The sequence below is a fragment of the Passer domesticus genome, chromosome 5 (assembly GCF_036417665.1).
Source record: "Passer domesticus isolate bPasDom1 chromosome 5, bPasDom1.hap1, whole genome shotgun sequence".
In the NCBI taxonomy this organism is placed as follows: Eukaryota; Metazoa; Chordata; class Aves; order Passeriformes; family Passeridae; genus Passer; species Passer domesticus.
The window spans coordinates 77,003,372-77,018,659 of NC_087478.1; the positions used below are offsets into that span (position 1 = coordinate 77,003,372).

The following is a 15,288-nucleotide window of genomic DNA, read 5'->3' on the forward strand; positions in this document are numbered from 1 at the left end:
TTTTGACCTGCCGGGCGGCCGGAGGAAGGGGCGGCCGCGCAGGACGAGCTTCCCCACAGCGCATCGGCGCCCCGGCCCTCGGCGCACACCGAGATCCTCCTTCGTCGTTCCCTCCCCTCCCGTTCCTCGCTCCCTCCTTTCCTCCCATCCCGGGGGAACCCACGGGCGGCTCCCCCGGCGCGCCTCGGCCCGCTGGAAACTACAGCTCCCATGGTGCCCCGCGCGCGGCGGGCGCGGCCACCTCCCCCGGCGCTGGGGGGGAGGGGACGATGCGCGGCCCGGGCTCGGGCGGGGCGTGGCCGGCGGCGCGGCCCCTCCTCCCCCCCGGACCGTGTGTCGGTTCGGGCTCCCGCCGTCGCCATTTAGCGCCGAGGCGTCGCCGGGCGGCCGCGCTCGGTCCTGCCCGCCGGGCGCCACCCGCACTCGGCTCGGCGGCGGCCCCGGCGAGCGGCAGCCCCGGGCAGCGGCGGCTGCGGGCCGCGGGCAGCAGGAGCAGTAGCAGCAGGAGAAGAAGAAGAAGAAGGAGAGGGAGGAGGAGGAGGAGGGTTTCCGGCTCCGCGCGAGGCGGCCGCGGCTGTTGGAGAGAGCGCGGCCCGGCCGCGCGGGCGGTGGCTGCGCCTGCCGGGCGGTGGAGAGGCCGCGGCCGCCATGGGCGCCCCGGTGAGGCGGGGCTGAGCCCCCCGGACCCCTTTCCCTGCCCTGGGCCTGCCCGGGCCTCTGCCGCTCGGAAGCGAGTGACTGAGCGCGGCGGCTTTCTTGGCGTGCGGGCCTGCGCCCCGCTCCCTCCTCGCGTCCCGGCCCCTCTCCCTCCCCTTCCCGCAGCCGGGCCGGCCCCGCTCGCTCTCCATCGCCGCGAGTAACCGCAGCCGGCGAGGTGCCGGCGTCTCCCCGCTCGGGGGCCTCCCCGGTGCTCGGGCTTTCCTTTCTCTGGCCGTACCCCGCTCCCCGTGTCTGCCCCCGGTGCTCCATGTCGGCCCCGCTGCCCGGCTCCCCGCTGCAGGATGGATGCCTACGCTGACCGGGGATCCACCCCGCCGGCCCAGCCTCCCCGCTCCGCCGAGAGGAGCCCTTGGGACCCTCCTCTGTTGCAGCTGCAACGGCAGCCGCGGCCGGGCGCGCTCCCCGCTCAGTGACCGGCCCTCGTCTCGCCCGCCGCCGCCGCCGCCTCGCCACAGCCGCGCTCCCCCGGGGCACCATGTCGGGGGACGCCGCCGGCAGCGGCCCCCCGAGCCCGCGCTTCCTGGTGCCGCCGCCGCCGCCGCCCAAGAACGGCTCCAGCTCGGACAGCTCCGTCGGAGACAAGCTGGGAGCCGCCGAGCACGGAGCCCCCGGCGCCGGCGGAGCGGGCGGCGGACCGGGCAACGGAGGCCGCAGTGAGGAGTACCGGCGCCGCCGCCACACCATGGACAAGGACAGCCGAGGGGCGGCAGCCACCGAGCACCGCTTCTTCCGCCGGAGCGTGATCTGCGACTCCAACGCCACGGCCTTGGAGCTGCCCAGCTTGCAGCCCGCGGCGCCCTCGGCCCCTGTCTCGGGAGGCAGCGCGGCTCCCTCGGTGTTCCCTCCCTCGGCTGCCGGCCGGACCCCTTACGCCCCTGTCACCGCCGCCGAGGTCGACTCGCGGCCGCCGCCGCCCGCCCCGCTCCCCCTGGAAGGACGGGCTGCCGAGGAGCCCCCGGCCGCCAAGGATGCCGCCCCGCTGCTGCCCAAGGAGGAGGAGGAGGGGGATGAGGCAACCGCGCTACCCCCCACCAGTGCCTCTGGCAGCCTGTCAGCTGCCAGCCGGGAATTTGAGGAGCGGAGGACGCAGCAGGAAGACATCGAAGAGCTTGAGACCAAGGCAGTGGGCATCTCCCCGGATGGCCGCTTCCTGAAGTTTGACATCGAGATTGGAAGAGGCTCTTTCAAAACTGTGTATAAAGGACTGGATACGGAAACCACTGTGGAAGTTGCCTGGTGCGAGCTACAGGTAAAATAAATAAATAAAAAAAATGTGAATTATCGCAGGACAGTCACTCTCCCAGGTGCTAGTCACTGTGCTTGAAGGGGGTAAAACCCATCAGCTCGAGGTCTGCTTAGTTCGAAAGGAACTGCAAACCTTACCTGAGGCAGTCCTTTGGAGAAAAGGTGCATCCTTTCCATAGAGGCAGTTTGCCTTTTAATTATTTTAAACACTGTGCTCTCTGAAGAGTCTTTTAGCTTTATCATCATAAAACGTGCTACAGTTCTGTTTTGTACAGTGTCTTGTGTTTTTGTAAAATCACTTGTGTGCAGCTTCAGGGAGGCTGAGGGAAGATGTGTAAGTGAATGTCGACTTGAGCTACCCTTAACGTTTCAGAATTTGTTTAGGTGTTTTTCTTAGGAGAAAACGCGAAAACATTAATTTCAGATATTTCATAGGTAGTGGCAGTGGATTCTTGTGGGATAGATAACTCTAGAATATACACAAGTCATGCAGTGTATCACACCATTTAGTTTTGCAAAGCTGTGTTTTTCATTCCAACTTCCAGGGTTCATATTTGTTAACAGGGAAAGGGAAAGAAATTATCTTTCCAAAGGTTTAGAAAGCACTCCAAAGTTTGGCCTTTCTGGACGGCTGATGGATTAAACTGGACTAAGACACTGCTCTTTTATCGAGTTTCTAGACTGAGCAGAGCCAGAGTTCTGTAGGAGCCCAGTCTAAGGATGGCAAGAGCACCCTTGGTTCCCTGCGAGTCCCAGCTTGTGTAACAGACACAGGTTGCTGTGCAACAACCTGGAAAGAAGTGGGAAGAGCTTGGAGTACCAGGAACAAATACCTGGTGTGCTGGTTTGTTTCCAAAGCCTCAGAGTTAACTTAAAAGGTTTTAGTGTTTGTTTTTTAGTGTTGGGTTTTGGTGCAATTCATAGAAGAGCTCATGTAGTACATCTTTATTATTGTTTGTGTTCCCATCCAATTTAGGGCAGACAAAAGAGCATTGGGTGAAAGTCCCAAAACTTTGTAGGGTTTTTAAGCAGTCAGTGGCTCACAAATGATTGATTGCAGTAACTGCACCAGAACTTTCTCAAAAGCACTTGTATATCTGTTCCAGTCAAGCTGAGGGAATTTATTAAAAGATTTCTTAATGTGAATTCATATTTGCTTTTGGATGGTTGCTCAAGCATTCTACCAGTATTTTGGTTCATTATGTTATTGCCATTATTCTGTGCTTACTAACTGTGGAAGAAAGCTTCCAGTTTTCTTTGTGACCCTTCAGCGTGACCTGCTCCTCCAGGCTAGCTACATACTTGCTGTGGTGGTCTGTTTCAGCATTGATTTTAATTGAAAAGGAAAATGATCAAGTGTTGGCTCTGCTGAAGCTTTACTTATGCAGTTTGAACTGTGAGGAGATTAATAACCTGTCAAAATTATGACTTTTATTTGAAATTTTAATATTTCTAATTTTTGAATTCTGTGACTTTAATCTCTGAAGACAGTTTCTGATCAGTAAGTGTGAAGATTAAAACAAGCATCAGCTTGGCATCAGTTGCTTTTCACTAATGTTGCCTCTTGAAGTGTCTTCATCATCATCAGTGCCATGTGGACAAAACTGTCTGAAGAAGCACCACGTTTCAAGGCATTTATTAAAAAAAGCTCATTTTTGAAGGGCATGTTGCTGGACTTCCAATTGCTTGGTGAATTTCATGGGTAGTATTGAAATGGACAAGTTGCAAAAAGCATGAATGAAAGTATTTGCAAGGGGGAAATACTTGATGTATTGCTCAGAGGGGAACTGCATTGCAGGAGTGCCTTTTGGGTTAAGTTCAGCCAGATTCCAAAGGCTGTGTTTTTCCTCTCAGGAGTCAGTATGAAGTGACGAGTTTAAAACAGGAATGTACATTTTATAGCTGTTAAAAGTATTTGCTGAAGGAGATAAACTCTACAGCTAGTAGAGTATTTTAAGATTAAATACTATTTTTTTTTGTGACTAGAAATAAAAGGAGGAACCTGGTATTTATTGGGATGGTGGGTATATTCTCTTATATAGGAAAATGTAATTGTTGATAGGTTAATATTTGTTATGCATGATTTGTATCAAAATGAAATCTGCATTCACAAAGGTGGGCTGAAACTTAGATGTTATTGGTTTTCCAGGATGCCATAGTTTGAGAATTGGTGAACTTTCAAAGCATAATTATTTTATTAGGGAAATGTGAATAATTTTTTTCCATGCTGTGTTACAGTAACCATAACTAACTGATTGTTACTTTTAATTATCTTGAAATAATGTTCCTCAGCAATGGCATTTTTTCTCATGGCATCTGAGGTGTCCCACCTCCCCAGAGTCTTCTAAACAGCACTACTGAAGATTTTTTTTGTTGGTGTCTGGCAGAATGACTTTTTAATTCTGAATAATGCAGCTATGCCTAATTTTCTTTTATGTGCTCTGTAGCAGTGAAGATGAAAACCTGAGACTATGACTATGCTTCCTTTCAAAGGAAGTTTAGATGCTGTTTATGAAATGCAGCTTGTGTTTCCAAGTTAGTGAAACTGTGGAGGATATTGCTCATGTCCTCAAGGCTCCTGAATTGCCTTGTAATTGAATTGCCCCTTCTGCTTGATAAATTGAACTGTGGAGGAAGTAGAAGGGGGAAGAGCTGGAATTCACTGGGTGACCTAAGAGCTGAAATTCACTGGTTCTGAGTATCACCAGGAAGCTAAGCTCCTAGCTCTTTGTTTTTTCTGGATCTGTGAGTCAATTTTGTTGAATCTAACAAAAACTTAACACAGACTGATGGACTATGCTAGATCACTTTGTGACCTGTTCCCGTGAAGCAAATTGTTACTGAACCTACTTTAAAATATTGTGTGCAGGTGTTTAAATGTGAAATACCTGCCCTGCTGTGAATGTAGTGGAGCTGTGAAGAGCTCAACAGCTACTGCTTCATGCCAGTGCTCAGCTTCAGTTGCTGCAAGGCAATTGTTAGTGTGGTGTTGGCCTTCAAATACTTTTATTCCCCTTGTATGTATTCATCTCAGCTCTAGTTATTCTGAGTCAAGTGTGCCTCCTACTGTTGTCATTAGCACATCTCATAAATTGACTAAAATAGTAGTTAGGGTTACTAATTAAAGGGTTTTTAAGTAGGTGGACGTTGACAAAAGCGATCTTTGTAAATTATGTTTGAGCAGTGACTTTGACTCCTCTGTGCTGTTCAGGTAATGTTGTGGCTAAAATGTGATGCCTTCCCCTGATGCTTTAAGTTTGCAAAGTAATACTCTTATGGCAGAAGTAGCAAGTCACATTGCTGGCTGCAAAAGCCAAATCTTAGTGCTTGTGTCATCCCTCTGAGTCCCTGTGTGAGTGGTTTTAAATCAAGGCTGTAACTTAACTGCTGATTTACAGAACAGTACAGATTAATGCAGTCACTTGCTGGACTGCAAAATCTTCTATCTAGAATTGTTGCTCTGGGTTTTTCAAATCAGTAACTTTTCAAATGGGGGTGTGCTTGATGATGTGGAGGTAACTTGGGCTTTTTGAGCTGTGTTTTTGTGAGGCATTTGAGGACTTCCCTTTCATTTGGGCAGTGCTCTCCTAAAGGAGGCATTATCAATGAACTGTTCATGTGAAGGTATTTGCACTGGTTGGAAATGGCTCCTGGTAAAGGGTGTGCACTGGAGAGCAGCACTGTGTGTCTGCTGGGAGCTCTGTTGCTCCTGTCCCTTGTGTTCCCTGACAGACAGGGTGGCTGGGCACTCAGCACCCACAGCTCATGATGGCACCTTCTTGCTGATGTGTTGCTTTGCCATTCTTGCTCTGGTTTCAGTGCTGTGTCAGGTTGTTCTGCTGAAGGATTAGAGAGGAACTGGGCTCTCCCAAGCAGCACAATCTCCAGGGGTAAGAAGTGAGTTGGACAGGTGAAAGTTGTGCAGAGTTTGTTGTACTCATTACTGCTTTGAGGGAAAGCTGACTGAGTTTGGTTACCTTCAGTTATAAACCATCTGAGTAATAAATTGGTGTAGGTTACATGTGTGCAGTTCTCTAGCAGATGTCTAACTCCAAACCAAGTGTACAGCTTACAAATGGATTTTTCTTACATAGGAAATAGCAATGAAAAACTAGCTGGAACAAGCATAATGCCAGAACTGGATGTGAACCATGAGACTCTATAGTGCACTCTGGTAAAAATGATAATGCAAGTGACACTTTGTAGCAGGAAACACTGAGGTACTAAATAATATTTCCATCTGTCAGAGTTTTTCTGAGTCTAACAATGTTAACTTAAAGCTCACAGTGGAGGAAGTAGATTGGATGTGATGTAGAGCTTCTCTTTTAGTGACACTTCAGATTTAACAATGCCTATCTTTTATCTCGTCGTCTTAAAGCTGTATTTAATGGTGATTTTTAGGTCAGCAGACAGCATTGGAATGCAGTTTCTGTACTCTGGAGTAAAGACTCCACTGCAGACTTACCCTGACAAATATCAGCTTGTCGAGGTCAATGTATAATTCTTAAAATGCTCTATTCTTTCTGGACTGGCAGAGCTGAGAATATTTCAGAAGTTGCACATTCGAGTCTGACAACCAAAAAAGGTCTTGTATCACATAACTGTGGCATCCTGTAGTCTTTTTTTTTTTTCCTTCTTTTAAAAAAGCTGGTTGCATATTGCTCACTAGGAGTCTTGACTGCAAAGATGCTGGCTCTGATGCACAGTCATGTAGCTACATTAAAGCAAAATGGAAAACCAGATTTAGACCTTTCTGCAGTGACAGGAAGCTGAGAAGTGTGGACCTGGAATTCATCTGTCAAGCACTGTTAGAAAACTATTACATTCTGTTAGTTCTGGAGAGATAGTCAATATCCCTAACCAAATATGCATTCTTTGAAAGCTCTGACTGTGATTTAATTCTCATTATTTAAAAATACGTTTTCTGAAACTTTTTCTGGAAGATCAAATCCAAGTCTAATGCAGTATGCTGGCTCCTGTGCCTACCCTGTACCTCACATTAGAGTTTATAATGCTTTACTAGTTTGTGAACACAGTTTTGTGGCTGCAGCAGCAGTGTGCCTCCTGTTTGTGACTGCTTCTGGGCCAGCTGTGTCACTGTCACACACGTAGATTAATCAAGGTATGTGACAATCTGTCAACATCATGCTGTCCTTATTATCTCTTCTGTTTTCTGCTCTACAAATTGTGAAATACTGAAAGTAAAATCTTAAAAGCTGTAAGTGTTCAATGGACTTATGGCACTTCCATAAGGGTGCTGGATTTACAAGTGTGCATATGCAGGGAACTTGAAATTTTGTGCAGTAAAATCTGAATTTTTGCTGGATTTCTGTGTCATAGGGTAGAATAAATTACTGGTACTTACTGTCTTCAAATCTCTGATGTGAAATCTTCTCCTTTAGCTAAAGATGAAAACCCAGCTGTATTCTTGAGTGTTTGTGCTGTAATTGATACAATTGACAGCTTGATAAATGACATGGGAAAGGAGCCAGACTAATTACCTGCAGAAGTATAAACAGTGCTCCCTCAGACTTGACAAAGGTGACCCTGAAAGAGAGAAGGGAGCTTTTGAAGTACATTCTGGAGCTGCAGCTGTTAGGAGACCTCTGCTTAAGAAAATAATCTTACCTCAAAGGGATATCCCTTTTGGAGATGGCTGTGGGTCAATTTGTAACTGTCTGGTTGTGAGGCAATAAATATAATCGGATAAGTACATTCTGAAATTGCAGCATTTCTTGTGGAAATAAACAGGTTCTTATTTGTCAGTTTGTGTGGGTTTGAGAGGTGCAGAATTAAATCTCTTAAATGAGATTTGTTTTGGGCTGTTGTGGTTTAAAACACTTAGCCTCATAACAAAACTTTGAGGGCTGAGGAAAAGTACCAGGTCTATAATCATTCTTTGTAAGGCAAAAAAGCCCCACCTGATAAAAGCTCCCTGGAGATATCCTGTATAGAGTCCTTTGAGAGCTGTCGAGCAGAGTAATAAATAAAACAAGCAGTAATAGATCTGTGGTAGTCTCCATGGATGCAGTGCACAGTACAGTGCAATTTTCAATACCTTTTGGTTAGCAACATGCCTCTGGGCCACATGTTCTTTTTCTTATTTTGTCTTTGGTTTTGTTTCATGCAGCAGCTTGTTAAACATCACAGCTCTGACTGACACCCAGGTTCTCCATGCTGCATGTGACAAAGCTGGTGCTAAGCAGTGGCAGTCTTGATGCTTCCTGTCATGCATTTCCTGTAAAGATTATTTTTTCAGACTGCTAATTGGTTCTTTCAAATCGTGGTTGAGTTGAAATAAAAGTTGAGTGTTTTCCTGTTTAGTTTGTCAGTGTACATAATGGATGTAACATTTAAGTTAAAAGAAAGATAATAAATATCGTGTAAATTTGCAGTGCTCCTGCAGCTGGGCATAGGACTTTCTCTTGACTTAGCATGTGCTTGTGGGTTTTGGTGGTGGTGGTGTTAATTTTTAATAGCAGATGGTAGGAAGTTACTGGTTTTGACTCTTGAAACTTCAGATAATGATACTGTGGTTTTAACTAGATCATGATGTGTGTACACCACACTTGGAAAAACGCTCTTCCAGTACACTTGGAACAGTTTCTATTCTAAATAGCAGGATTTGTCATGCTGAGAGTTGATTTCTTGGAGTAGTTAAAGGCTTTTATCTAATATGAACCATCTGCATATCTTTTAAAATCTGTTATTTCAATTCTTGTCCAAATGAACAAGACTCAGTTTTTATGGCTTCATAAGTATTTTTGTGGAAGCTGCTTACATTCCCTAGGACTGTCTTGTAGGTAATTTTGAGAATCATTTGGGGTGTGTATTGGACCTTAAACAGTGTTAGAATGTTTTTGGTCAAGATGCTACGTCTCTCCTTCTTTCTACTCTGTTTCCAGTTTCCTCAATATATTTACAAACTGTTGTACCAACACTTCTCAGTGTGTGGTTTTAGTTCCCCTTGTTCCCTTTGGGAGAGCTGGGGGAAGTAGAGGGGTGGTGAGGATTGAATCTGTGCCTCACTTGAGGTCATGTTAGGGAGCTTGCTCATGTCTTGTCTTATGGGCACAACCTGCAGAATACCCCTTAACTCCATGCTGCAGTGGATAAACTTTGTGTTAATAATGTTTTGTGCAGTCCTCTAAACTCAAAAGGAGATCCATGCAGCAAGTTCATCACAGGTGATGGCAAATCTTTTTTTCTAAAAAGTCAGAATAAAGTAACGGGTGGAATGCAGTGACCAAAATTCAGATTCAGTTCTTAGGCATACTTCTTATCTTCATCCCACTTGTCATCTTCACCTGGTGATGGCAGGTACATTGCACATATCCAGATTATTCTGAAGTGCTTCAAGATTTGCTTGGGGAATTGCTAGCAGCACTGTGTTACTTTGCTGGCTCAGGAATAATTTAACATGTTTTCAGGTGATTTTTTGGTAAAGGAAATGGCAGCCTGATAAAAATGGGACTGGTAGTGTAATGTTGTTGTATCATAGCCTTGCAGAAGCTGTGTGAGTATTAATATGTATCTAAACCAGTAAGCACTTTTTACAAGGATAGCTCATTCTGAATCCCACAAACTGCAACATTTGAATTTGTCATTTTAGGTCTGAGCAGAATCTTTGGGAATGCTGCCTACGTACTTGGACTCTAGAAATCCTTTAGAAAGGATGTTGTGTACTTGATGGCCTTGTAACTAAAATATCTACGAGCTTTCAAAGTGATGTGTCAGTGACACCAGAATAAATGTGTTTAAATGTAGGTGCTGCCATTTCCCCCCCATGATCTGTGTGCCCCAGGACATGGTTCTGAAGTCACCTGGTTCATCTCTTGGGAATATATGGGCAGCAGTTCTCTCGAGTCTGTTCTCAGGACAGCATCACTGTGGTGCATTTCAAGTCTTCTAATTTTGCAAGTGGTTAGCAGGACTCCTCAGATGTTAGCAGTAAGATTAAAACAAAGAGGAAGCTTTGGAGATTCCAGTTGTGTTTGGGGCCATAGCCCAGAGCGGTTCTGATCCTGTTGCCTTTGTTAGACAAGCAGTCACTGATAGAACCTTTCAGTAGGTCCCTGTTGAGCTGCTCTCCTCCTGCTTTAGGAAGACAGCAGAAATAAGCTTTGTTAGACCTCTTTTATTAGGTGGGAGTTAGATTGTTTCAGTTTAGCTGTTCTGGATCGTCCCTTTCATCTGCATGTTTCAGCCGTTTCTAGTTTCATTGCATCAGAAATTGAAGATAGTGGGTTCTGATAGCAGCTTTGGGGCTGGTGGCACAAAGCAGAAAGGTCAAGATGGAAAAACCCAATTACGCAATTGTGAGTTTAATGCCACCCTTTGGTAGAATGTGAAAAGAGGAATACCAATCTCTTTGCATGTAACTGGGGAAAATCTGAAACAGCTTTGCTGAGCTAAGTGAAAGATAGTACAAAGCTGATACCAGCAGCCGTGTGCATTTTGGCTGGTTTTGGCCAGTTAATGCAGTCTTGTGATAGTTTAAAATTACCCAGGTGATAGGGTTACCCAGCTTTCCTAGGACATTTTCCTCTCTTAGGAGGACCTGTGACTTGCTTCTCCTGTGCTGATTGTTGGTGGCAAGTTTGTGACCCTGGTCTGAATGTATTTTGACTGCTTCTATCCTAGGATACACTGATGGCATGGAAACAATAACCCCCAAATATTACTATGAAAAGCTTCAGCAATCCAGGCTGATTATCTTAAGGATCTGTAAATCTATGTGAGCTTATGTAATATGCATCTGTTAATGGCAATTTCTGAACCGTTAGCAGGTTTTGCTTAAATGTTGCAAAATGTTACCATGTCTGTTTTCAAATCTGCCTCTTCTAAATGAGCCTTCTATTCAAACAAATATTTTCCAACATAGAACTATTTTTGATTTGTCTTGATCTTTATTCAGCTGCTTATGGTATGCTTTCATTTGGGAAATGTAGGTTATCTATGTAAAAATGCAAGATGCTAAGTTAATGTGCTTTGTTATAGCTAATTTGAACTCGGTCTACGAGTTCTGCTTAAATTAAAAATGTCATTATGAGGCTAAACTTGATGTAAACAGTTCTTGAAGCAGTCCAGTCAGATAAATATCCTACTGTAAGAAATACTGTCTGAGAAGTGATTGATTTTTTTTATTTTGTTTTGTTTAAATATTGCCCCCTCTAGATGTAGATAAGTAGAGATTGACAGTATGTAGAATGGCTTTTGAGGGCAGGCTTTTTATTTGCATTTATCATGATTTGTGGCTTAGTCAGTCGTTTGGTTTGCCAGGAAGAGTATGCTGAAAAGGGAGGAACAACAGAAGTGTCTGATACAAAACTAAGACTTGAAGTCAGTTTTAGAATTATTTTTTTTTCCTTCCTGTGGCTTTCTCTACTTCCTTTATGTGCAGCTTGAGCTTCTTTCTGCAGCCCCAAAAGCAGAAATAAATTTTAGTTTGTGCCAGGAGAGGTGCTGTTGAATTACACAGGGTGTTTGAATTTGAAATTTTGCCTCTTGATGGCAACTGTGAGCCAGTTAAGGTGATGGTATGATTTCTTCTGCTGATCTCTTTATACAAGCCTGAACATATCTGAGAGGTTCAGTATTTACCCTCAGGAATAAAAAAGTTAAAAAGAAGTGAAGAGCCTCCAGGTTGTTACTGAAGACTTAAATGCTGTAGCACCCCATGTGCTACAGGTGTGTTCTATACCTGGAGATTGGTCACAAATTGTCTTTCTTACTCAGGTTTCCATCCAGCATTTTAGTGCAACTGAATGTGACTGTGTATGATAACACTTCAGATAGGAAAAATAGCCAGTGGCCTTGATTTTTGTCTTGGGATTGTTGTTCAAAAAAAGGGGTGTTCTTCCTCCCATCCTGTATGGAGTCTTATTTCTGAAAGTTGGGCCAATCACAGAAAACCTAGCAGAACTGAAGTTTGGTTTATTTGTGTTGGAGAGTCTGAAATCTGTTTTTATTTTTTTGACTTAATTGTGTTTTCTTTTTCCTAACAAACTTTGAGAGTTAAATAGCATTTACCAGACAAAGGTGAGGATCAGCAAAAAACCTTGTTTCTTAGGATGTACTTGACATTTCCAAGTTTTAGGACCAGGCAAGTTTAGAACTGTGAATTGATTCTGTGAGTTCCTGTTGCTATGAATGGCTAGTTCACTAAAGTATTATTTTAATACTTGTACTGAAGTTTGTTGATTTCTTGTCTGCTTTTTGCCAAAATGCTTCCCTTTATAGTCTTAGATTAGTAATCTCTTATTGAGTAAGCTGCCTACTGTTGATATACATCAGTTTGTCTTTTCTTTACAGATGAAATATTTGTGTAGCTTTCATGAACAGGTAAAATCATTTTATGGGTGCATTCAGGTTTTGAGCTCCATAAGCCCAGCAGCCTGTAAGGCTGAGCATTTTGTTGCTGTTTGTTGTGGGTTTTTTCAGTATTTTGTAGTAGATTGTCAATGTGCACATTTCGTCTTTGAAAAGCTTTGTGACCATAATTTAAGTGTTTGAAATAATTTTTTTTTTAAACTGGAGAGACATCTATCCCAAGCCAGCATCTGTGGCCTAGTTGGTGGGTAGATGACTAACTGCTCCGGAAGGTCTTCTGGGTCAGTTTGCTGAGATATGTGGTCTCAAGTGTGGAGTTGAACAAGCATGGGAAAAACTTCATAGTCTTGCTGCTCCAAATATAGAGATTTTGTGTAAATTCCCAGTGTGCCCAAGCTATTAATGGTTTCTGCTTGATAAACCTGTACTGTAAAAATCTGTTATTTGTTGGGCTCTGGGAGAAGGCATCCTTACATTCTAAACCATATGAGTGATGGGGTTATGAATTGGAAATGGGTGATAAACTGACTTGGAATACAGGAAAACTAACACTAGTGCAAACAGTGAAGGAAAGAAATGGTTCAGTTTTGTGAAGAAAGCTTTAAGTAGCTTGAGATTAGGTTGGACTAACCAAAGGGAGTAAGCCAGGATCAGCTGTGCTAAAGCAGTTGGCTGTACTTTCAACATCAGCAAAGTAATTCCCGAAATTCTTTTGTGGAAGGCTCTGTTATTTACTATTACTGCAGATTGCTGGTTTTTGTTCTGAGTTGTTCATCTGAAGGCTTGCTTTGCTTTACTGCAGTTCTGCAGTGGTTTGACCTCTGTCAGAAAACAGTTGTGGCTTCTAATGTGGCAGCTTATAAGATAATACCAAATTTCTGAAGTATGCTTGTGATGTGTGATTGTACTGTTGTAGCATGTCCAAAACTGTGTATTGCTCAACTTCTGGTCTCGATAACTTTTTGCAACAAACCACATGGTTTGGGTAACTGTAAGATTTGAAGGAGTGCAGCTATGTTAAATAAAGAGCTGATAACTACCAGGTAATGACGCAACTGATAAGCGTTAACTAAGTCGGTGGATGACTGCAGTTAAAAAGCAGCAGGCTATGAATGTAGCTATGTTTTAAGTATAATTTGTCACTTAAGAGGGGTATGAAATCTGAGGAAGTTGGCATTGGAATTTAGAATGGAAAGAATGAGTTGGTTGATGATGTAGAGAGCTATTTTCCACTTTCCCTTTGACTTCTGTCCTTTTCTTCTCTGGCAATAATATTCAGGGAATTGCTATCTTTTGTTTCTCTTGTTCCTGTGTGGGAATGGTAATTGTTCTTGCTTTTTACCTGTTCAGGAAATATCCTCATTTCTCCCCCCTCCAACAAAACAGTGTATCAGTCATTGCCAATGTCATTTTTTGCTTTATTTTCTAACCTTGGCCTTCCTGAATCCTCCTATGGTACCAGTATAAGCCATCTGGCAAAACAAGAATTTTATTTTCTCCTCCTGCTCCCTCTTGCACTCTGGAATGAAGCAGATTTTGTTAACCGTGTTCAGCTACCCTATGTAAAAGAAGAATGAGCATGTTTAAAACCCGCATCTAAGCTTTGACTCCTGGAACTGCCTCATCCAAACTTAGATTTTCCAGCTGGTAAGTCAATCTTATCCATGGAAATATGCTTACTGTTCTCTTGGGAATTTGCTTTATACGCTTGCCTTCTCCCTTCCCCCTTCTCAAGCCAAATTTCTTTCCAGGAAGGGAAAAAAAATTCCATGGACTAGATTGAGCTTCAGCTGAATAGGGTGTCTCATTTCAGATATACTTTCTGCAGCTACTCAAATGAGCAAAACATAAGTGACAGCTGAGTTGTCTGTTTGTCATGGGTCAAGGGCAGTCCAGCTCAGCAGTTTCCCTTTCCTCTTCCCCAAGTTTTGTTTGGAAGCAGTAGTGATTTGCCATTTTATATAGTCTTCCTCTTGTCATAAAGACCAGATGGAAATACATCAGTTGTTTCGTGTATAAATATTCAGTCCAACAGCTGTGAGTTTATCAGGAGTCACTGGGATCACAAGTTGGTGACCAAATTGTTTGTTTAGAGGGCTGTGAGCATTATTGGAACTGGAAATAAAGCTGTCCCATGAAGATGTTAGAAATAGTCCCAGGCCCAATTAAAGAAGAAAGAATAAAGGTGAAGCATTTAAATGCAAAATCCTTTTTTTCAGACAAAGTTATAATTTTTATCTAGAGTATTATCTTCCTAGGCTGATGAAAATGTTTCATCCAGTCATCCTGCATTCTACTGACACTGTTTCTAAAGTAGCTAAAGGATTGCTCTGGATTTTAAGTCTCCTTTCCTTTTGTAGTTTTACTAGGCAAGAACATTTATCCAGAATATCACCCCCAGTCTTTTGGCTGGCTGATAATCCTCAGTCTGTGCTGCAATACGTATTTCTGGCAAAAAAGCTGAGGTACCTGTGTGATTCTGGCTAGCAGTGAATTGAGTGTAATGAAAGTTGTAATAAATCTACTTGACACAGATTATTAAGGGGGTTAACTTGATTTTGCAGGTTGCTGAGGGGTTTTTTTTGTGCAAATAAGGCTATTTGTTCCAATAACATTGAGAAAGGGAGGGGTGGGGAAGTTTGCCAATGGCCATTGGCTATTTGGTTACAAAATGTCATGTGTTGCATGGGCTGCTGAGCATAATGTGAAACAAAGTGCCATAAAAAAAATGTTGAGTGCTAAGTCCATGACTGAAAAAGCACTTTAATGGGCGAATGGGCATGGTCATTAACTTAAAATAGCTTCTCTGCAGAAAACTATTGTAAAGCAAGATTGTAGTTCTTGACTAATGAAGACTGCATAGGACTGAAACGGAATTAGAAAGGAAACAAAAATTTGCAGTAACTACAGACTGTTGAAAACCATAAACAAGTGGAGAAATTGACCGTGATTTAGTGAAACCACCTGTTTCTCAAACCTTGAGAGGAATTG

The 15,288-nt window shown here is 43.8% G+C and overlaps 1 protein-coding gene across 15 annotated transcripts in view; it reads left to right on the forward strand.

The window, feature by feature from the left end:
* Nucleotides 1-353: 353 nt before the first annotated feature.
* WNK1 (WNK lysine deficient protein kinase 1) overlaps nucleotides 354-15,288 on the forward strand; it is a 98,282-nt gene continuing 83,347 nt past the window's right edge. For 5 of the 15 annotated variants that reach the window (XM_064421227.1, XM_064421229.1, XM_064421231.1 and 2 more), the window contains exon 1: nucleotides 355-1,969. In XM_064421227.1, the coding sequence (XP_064277297.1) occupies nucleotides 1,196-1,969 (774 nt within the window). In that variant the 5' untranslated portion in view covers nucleotides 355-1,195. Of the gene's footprint in view, nucleotides 1,970-15,288 lie in introns of all 15 variants that reach the window. The other 10 variants (XM_064421224.1, XM_064421226.1, XM_064421225.1 and 7 more) reach the window with 3 other exon arrangements.